Raw genomic sequence first — 7,944 nt, forward strand, 5'->3', positions numbered from 1 at the left:
TGCTCTTATGTGGGACATCACCACAAGGAAATAAAAGCTTTCGCCTGTTAAATACCACCATGTGTTGAAAAGTTCATTCATTTTGTCAAGTGATTCTATGAAGGTATTTTTAATATTACATTTTACCGGGAAAGTCAGGTATCCAATGTTACAATGTAAATTGTCATAGTATCATGTATTTGTCATGTGAAAACGGTTTTCAGGTGATAGTAACATGACTATGTACTGCAATATTTGTTAAATGTACAATGAAGGGCAAACTGAAAGGGATCTCAAAGAAATATAAACAATGATCTCTGTCTGACCTGGATCTTTGCATCCAAAATTTGCATTTTCAACATTTAAGATAAATTATACAGATAAATTCAGATATATCCACTTATATGACTAGAAGAAACCTGTTTACAGGCCTTTACTTTTGTTGACACGTCTTTGAGTATGCACCATCATTGATGCTAAATGATTTGTTGTGAGAGAAACGTTGGAAAAAATTCAAAAGTCTTTCAGGTCTTCTTGGCCCCTTCTTGGACACTTTGGCCACTCTTTCAAGTCCTCAAAAGATTACAATTCCATTTAACCCACTACCTTTGCCAGGAAATGAAGCATTGCACTATAAGGAACATGGAGCTATATGGAACAGCCTAACTGACGTTTATTGGCTGTTGTTGGATCCAGAGTGTCACTGGGAAACTTCCATATCTGCTGTGGCCGCACTGCTGGAAGCCTCTGATGCTGTATTCACCACCAAGCGCTCTCGACTGCCAAACACCTCAGCCACTAAAGGCAAACAGACACAAATAACATCAGAACACTGCAAACAATATTAAATTTACAATTAACATTATAAATGTCAGTCAATATATATTGCTTAATCACTAATCCAGAGGTACAGATAGAAAATAGTTTTGCCAGCTTATCATCAACAAATGTGACTGGAATAAACATGTTTTCGCAAATAGTTAAGTAACTTGCAAGGATGGAGAACAAGCTGAGCCACAAGCTGTTAAACAGCATTTTGTGATTTCTGTGTGTTGTAAAGATAAAGGAAGATAGTTTAGTGTGAAATGTACCTGCGGCGACGTCACTTATGTCCCAAACCCGCAAGCCATCCCTCTGTCCTCCAAAGGCGTAGACGAAGGGCAGATCAGGGCAGCATGAGGCACAGAACAGCACACCCTGTTTACAGATGAGGAATGACATCATTACAACACCTCTTTATCGCCATGGAGATGACCTATCCCTATCAGAGGAGTTACATTACAAAAGAGACATGCACATGTGAAAAAGATGCATCTATACTTAGACAGCGTGAAAGTAAAGCAGTATTTAGCTTTTTATTTCCAAGCATTACTTACAAAATAGTTACTTTCTGGGGGAAGAAATCCTCTGTTTGTGAAATTGTGATTGATGAGTTTGACATAGTAAAATGTTTCTCAAATGGCCCTTGTTCCTTCATTGACAGGCATGAAAGAATTAAAGTGAAGGACCTGCATATACATAAGTACTTACCATCTTCATATCCCGTGAGTGCACCAGACTGGGTTTGTTGCCCAAAATGTCCCAGATCTTCACGTGTTTGTCTGCTGATGAGGTGACCAGGCAGCCTTTAATCTGGCTACTAAGGTCCAAACCTGCAGAAAAATAGATTAGTAGTGATTTTTCATAGTCCAGTCATTGTCATACCTTTAGTACATCAGGTCTATATAAAAACACATTAGGTATATCTAATACCAAGGAACCTATGACACTTGGGCGTGGAACCAACTTTTTTATTAACAGTCAACAGTAGCAAGCGCATTTAGAATTTCACCAGCAAGTTCATTTCTTAGCAGTGGAAATAGTTTAAAAGACACACAGCAGAAGGCCTAGTGCTAAAGCATTTGAGCTGTGGTTTTTATATTCTGCACTGATGAAAGGAATGAAAATAGAAACATTTGGGAAAAAAACACTAAGCCTAAACATTTTTTTGGGGACTGTGGCCAATTTTCATCTTTAAACATCACATCCATAATTTCCCCTACCTGACACCTCTTCATCGTGTGCCTTCAGTGTGAACACAGGTTTATCTGAGCGAGCGTCCAGACAGTAGACAAAACCGTCCTCTGTGCTAGCCTGAAACACAACCACAACCATACAGCTGGACTTAACCACTGAGCTTGTAAGAGAAGGAAATAGAAGAGGGGTAAAAGAGGCCAAGTGCACAGTGACCATGGACAAAAGTTACGCCCCAACTGTATTTATTAATGCTCTTAAGAAACATTAAAGATATGAAAGTAATGGAACAAGTCTGAGGCCTTTCAGTGTAGTTGTACTTTAATCTTTGTATGGATAATTATTTGTGCTCTAACCAGTACCTAAGAAAAGAACTACAACCTACGGTATGGACAAAAGATAATATGCTACTGACAGAACTGGAAGTGTCACTCCCAAGGACAAATGCGCTTGTTTATGTGTCTAAACCACAGTTATGTAATGCTGTTGTGCAAAGGCTCAAGTGATCTGGACAACATCCGTGTTTGTAACAGCAAGCCTGGGAGTTGGCATGACAAACACAGAGAGCTTCTCAGACAATGTCACCACCTGAGATAAACATTGTTTTAGGGTTAGTTTACCAATTCTGTCATTCATTTGGGTGTGGGGTGAAGCTGAAGAAGAGTCAGCAGAAACATTAAGGCTTTGATAAACAGGCAACATTTTGATACAATGTAGATGGACACAGAGACGACTTTTCAGACTGGACTGACATCTACTGGTTAAAAGCACGCTATTGCAATTGCAATCTGCTATTGGCTGATCTTTTTAAGACCGACACCCCTTTTGCAACATACCCTTATTCTTTAAAGCCCATTGATTGTGTCCCATTTGGCAGTATGCAAAGTGCATGTGTCATTTGGCTGTAAACTGGGAGAAACTCATTGCTGGAGGCATCGTCATGGTTCTATAAGCACCGTTGTAACTGTCACTCAACGTCAAATAACTTGGATTCCAGTGTAATAACAACACTTGAAGAAACGATGCAATTTTAATGTTTCCACAGTTAGCATATGCCCTGCATGCCTCCAAAATGAGTAAAGAAATATGCGTGACACTGACTTTTGTTGCATATTCCTACCCAGTCTGAAGCCACCATCACCATTTCCTCAAAAGGTTGCCCATAAATCATCCTCTGTAAAGTGAAGAGGCGACGGCGACCACCTACCAGGAAGTTGCAGGGTGAAAAGTGGTTCCAGACCAGCCTCTCCACTTGACCGCTGAACCTCCAGGTACGGTAGCTGTTGTCTGGACTGCGGCAGTCATACAGGACAGCCGTCCTGCACGGGAGAAAAGCTCAGGCTGAAACTCATTCTGAATGGGAAACAGCTAAACAGTCAGCGGTAACGATGCATAAAATTGACACAGCTAGTGTTTTTTGCTTTTTACCTCATTTTATATTCAAAAGTAATGACATTATTGGATGAAACTTACTTGTCATATGATCCTGATATCAGTGTCTGAGCCTCAAAGGGGTGGAATGCTAACGTTTGAACCTGAAAGAGACCAGACTTTGTTTCCCAGAAGCCGAAGCCTGCAACAACTAAAGCTGTAACACCAAATACACAGTGTGAATTACATTCAGCATAATCTTTTTTTTTTTTTTTTGAATACCTTATCGCTTTGCCTGCGCAGAGTCGTAGCTGGTTTGCACTGAGACAGATCCCACAAGATAACTGTTTCGTCTGCTGATCCACTGGCCAGGACATTCCTGTTGAGAGAAGTTTGTTTTTAGAGCAAAAGACTTTAAATGTCCTCATGGAGGTAATTTCACTTGCACCAGAAACACATACACAAATACATAAACACATGTACAGTTTCAGCATATCAAAAACGCATAAAGGATAAGCATAAAAATCTGTATGACACCAATTCCACAAGCATCAAACACATTTCAAGTGCAATGCAGCTCTGGCACAAAGGTCTAAAGTGCAATGATGTAATGAGTACATGATAAGAACAATTTAATTTATGCACTTCAGTAATACTGTGCATGTAGAGTACATAACTGTTGTATTTTATTCCAGTACTAAATTAGATTACCCTCAGATCACTGACCTGACCACTCTGTTCCAGGATAAGTCCAGTACTGCATCTGTGTGTCCCTCTACAGGCTCTGCTGCTGCCTGGCATCAACAGGAACAAGGAGGAATGTGTTCAAGAAAGTGTAAAGGAGCAGGAAATAATGGGGAAACGTAGGAATCTCTACGAAAAATTATGTAAAAGATAAAGAACAAAAAGTAAGCAAAATCACCAAAAAATGTGTTCAGAAATCCAAAAATACAGGGAAAAAAAACAAAAAACAAAAACACATCCCTCAACAAGTCACCAAACTGGATTATAATCATATTATGCTTCAATTGCCTTTCAACTGACTCAAGCCAAGACATGCCCTTAGTAGTAAATTATTATTATATTATTATATATGCAAAAATTAAATTTTAGGTCTTCTTTTTGAGTTCTTATACCAAATCAAGACTGAAATAACTGACAAAAATGCAACATAGTTAACCACTGACTTACAATTTCACCTTAAATTTTGACCTGATGGAAGTAAAAGTTAATACACCCGGCTCTCACTATAGAGATGCTAGCATAACATTATGAGACACCGACCAGGCTCGTACCTTTTTGCTCTTTTTCTTCTTCTTGGAGGCCTTCTTACTCCCCAGGGTGAAGACCGGCTCCAAGCAGTCCACCACATCCAAGTCCCAAACGTCTATCTGTGGAGTCATGTTGCCCACAGCAGCGTAGTTTACTGCAGAGAAGACACACAGAGAACATGAAGGTCAGGTCAGTACAGAGATTTGTGCATGTGAGATAGGAAAATAGCGGGGACAGAACGAGACTGGTGGGGTTCTGTCAGGATGGGACTGCTTGGGTTTGGGTCGGGGCTTAAGATCAAAAATAATGTTGAATAATACTGTTATTAGCAATTCTTTATTGTCAAATGAATCTCAGGCTTTATTTGGGTGTGGACTGATATTCATGTGCTTCTCAAGGCCAACTCGAGCTCTACGTACCTGGTCCTTCTGCAGGGTTGGGTTCAAAGTTCAGCCACTCCACACACAGCGGGTACGCTGGCAGCAGAATATCATGATGAACGTACAGAGAATCCTCCTCAGAGTTGTAAACTGTAAAAGTGACAAGTGATCCTTGAATATGAATTTAGGAATTCCCCAAGATTATTTCTAATGCTAAATTTTGTAGTAAAAGTTTGGGGAAAGATGTTAGTGAGTAATGGCACCAGATATTTAAAATCACCTTAAAATCACACATATGCATTTAGCTTATGTTCTTAGCCAAAATGACAGTATCCAGGCAGACAGATTGTGTGTCCATAGCATATTTACTCCATGTCATCTCATCACATCCCATCCTAAGACATTTACCATGGATCTCCAAATTGCAGCAGTCCTTCTCTGCCCTGCCTGTGAGGATGAGATTGTCAGTGGTCTTGATTTGGAAATCGTCTCGCTCATACTGGTCCTGGAGGGAAGAACAAAGACAGCTGCGCAAGTCAGTTCAGTCCTTTCAACACAAGATATAACCTGTTTAAACATGTTTTAACCTGTTTTCTGTGAACACAACTCAATGTTGAGGGAGATGCAGGAGCCACCAACATCACCTGACACATGAGTCCAGACAGACCATTGAAATGAAAATCAAAAATCAGTGGGTTGGAGTATTAATGCCAGGCTTTAGGCTCTGACTCGCACTAGAGCCACCCATACTAAATGTGTAGTACATACATAATATATAGTACATGTGCATGTAAGGCGCTTTGGACAAATGTATCTGCCAAACGGCAGCAATATAGAGAGAGCACTCACTGTGTCTTTGATGGTGATGTAAGGATCCTCCTCGTTGGAGCAGAAAACAGTGAGTCCAGCCAGACTGTCACCAAGATTAGCCGTCACTGTACCAGAGGGAGACACACAGACAATACAGAGTCCATTTTTATTCTCTCCTCATGTCTGTGACCTCAGTTTAAAACAGACAGAAGTCTGTTTTAAAGTCTGAAATCTTTCAAATATGCATTGCTCTTTGTAAAGCATTCAAATGCTGAGGGGAAAAAGATGATAAAGCACAATGAACATAAAGAAGCTACTGTTTGTACAGGCCAGAGAAAAAACAAGGAACAAATAAATGCAGCAGCCTCACCTGAATCCTCTTCATCGTATCTATCCAGGCCGTACTCCGCCAGCTCGTCGTCTTCCTCCCTCCCTTCTTCATTCTCATCCCGTGGGACTCCAGCAGCCTCCGCCTCCGTCGTGACATCACTCAACTTCTGCTCTCCGCCGATGCCCTCGTCATCGTCCTCTTCATCCTTGCCTGCTTGTTCCCTGATAGTGGAGGAGAAAACACATCACTTCAGCTCCAGCTGTGGATGAAGGGTATTCAGGGAGGAACGATTACAAGAACAATAGGGGTCGGGCAGAGGGGGGGGGGGGGGGGACTGATGAGAGGTAGACACTGGCCCAGCTCTCATTAACTGGGAAACTTTTGAGTGCTGACATTGCAAGATAATGATACTATCGACAGATGAAAAGTAGACACTCCATAATGTGTAAGTATTTATAATTTTTGTCACCATACCCCAGCTCTTCTTTTGCTTCAGTAATGATGCGCTGTAGCTCCTCTTGGCTCAACTCAACCTGAGTTTGGATAAAGAAAACGGCTCAGGTAAGCTGATGAGTTTAAGTGTTTGAAGCTATCAATATACATAACACAAGGTCGAGAGATCATATGATTATAAACGCCATGGGATCTGACATTCACACCCTCAGCTGAAAGTTACTTACTAAACAAGCTACGTTTTGTTTGAGTTGACAATTTGATGTGCGACATTATCTGTAACGCCGGCTATAGATGTAAAATACATCCAGACAGTTTTAGAACAGACTGTCATTTAAATTAGCGTGTCCAACTTTCAAAGTAGAGTGAAACTGTCTTGTTGACACATTAGCCGCTAGCTACTCGGCTAACTTTAGCCTGCTAGCTGTGTGCTACTTACTTTCTCAGGTGTTCCCTTGGCAACGCCTCGCTTCACCCATCCGACACAAGTAATCTGGGAGCTCATTGTCGCTACACGGCTTGGTTTAATAATCAAATAGGATAAAATGTACAAATACACGCTGTATAACCAGACTGTCTCAGATCATGCACGGTGGGCGTACATGTGAGTTGAATTGGGTCCTTCAAGCTGCGTCGCATCTTGATGACGACGACATAAACTTTGAATAATCTGCCTGATCAGAATATAGAAGAAACTAAAACCACCCACAGCCGGTGTTGGGGAGTTTCACTACATGTAATAAAACCACCACTTTAACCGCATCTTGCAGTAGCTTGTAGGTAGTTCAACGAAATTCAAACTTGGCTAGTGTTTTTAGTATTGTATTACTTTTCCCCCCATTTTGAGGCATAGTTTACTGCAACTGGCAACTATTTTTGGCTGTAAAACAGAAACCATACCTCTGTACTCAATGGGATCTGCATAATACAACCAATGAAATGCTGTGTTCCCCTCTTCAGAACACACAAACAAATCAAACTAAAATTGGGCTATAACTTCTACTTCTCATGAGACCAAAACTTCCATTCTCAAACTGCTCAAGTCACCTCTATTGAATAACGTTTAACAAAATCTACATCTGAGATTTATGGTGAGAGATGGCAGAAAAGAGAAAGCGCGTAGATTGAGAGGGAGCCTACAGGGAAAGTTCAAGACATCATTGAAACCAGCAAGATTTCTTCCTGAAAATTGGCCTGAGAGAGAATCAGATGTTCTTGTCTGCTGAGCAAAAGACTTCCTCTCTCTGGCTCGAACCACCAGCAGATTAACAGAAATAGAGACGATATGGTGAGAATGATGATGGTGGCAGATTGTCAGCAATGATGTAGTGATAC

General features: G+C 40.9%; 1 protein-coding gene across 1 annotated transcript; it reads right to left on the reverse strand.

The window, feature by feature from the left end:
- Positions 1–93: 93 nt before the first annotated feature.
- Positions 94–7,224, reverse strand: pwp1 (PWP1 homolog, endonuclein). The gene is made up of 15 exons (XM_071896981.2): positions 7,049–7,224; positions 6,631–6,689; positions 6,196–6,377; positions 5,865–5,950; positions 5,424–5,520; positions 5,055–5,165; positions 4,659–4,789; positions 4,090–4,157; positions 3,646–3,742; positions 3,466–3,527; positions 3,200–3,311; positions 2,022–2,112; positions 1,510–1,631; positions 1,071–1,176; positions 94–777 (listed from the first exon to the last, which is right to left on the reverse strand). Exons 1-15 carry the CDS (start codon positions 7,112–7,114, stop codon positions 680–682), a joined length of 1,488 nt encoding a protein of 495 aa, XP_071753082.2. The 5' UTR covers positions 7,115–7,224; the 3' UTR covers positions 94–679.
- Between the last annotated feature and the right edge of the window lie 720 nt (positions 7,225–7,944).

This window comes from Centroberyx gerrardi, chromosome 24 (genome assembly GCF_048128805.1).
Source record: "Centroberyx gerrardi isolate f3 chromosome 24, fCenGer3.hap1.cur.20231027, whole genome shotgun sequence".
Lineage (NCBI taxonomy): Eukaryota > Metazoa > Chordata > Actinopteri > Beryciformes > Berycidae > Centroberyx > Centroberyx gerrardi.

Bases quoted from the DNA above. Each gene is read 5' to 3' on its own strand.
- pwp1 (XM_071896981.2), bottom strand. From the start codon at position 7,114: ATGAGCTCCCAGATTACTTGTGTCGGATGGGTGAAGCGAGGCGTTGCC. The intron at 5,521-5,864 runs GTGAGTGCTCTC...TCTTCCCTCCAG, and splicing joins ACATCACCATCAAAGACACA to GACCAGTATGAGCGAGACGA. The intron at 4,158-4,658 runs GTACGAGCCTGG...TGTTGATGCCAG, and splicing joins AGAAGAAAAAGAGCAAAAAG to GCAGCAGCAGAGCCTGTAGA.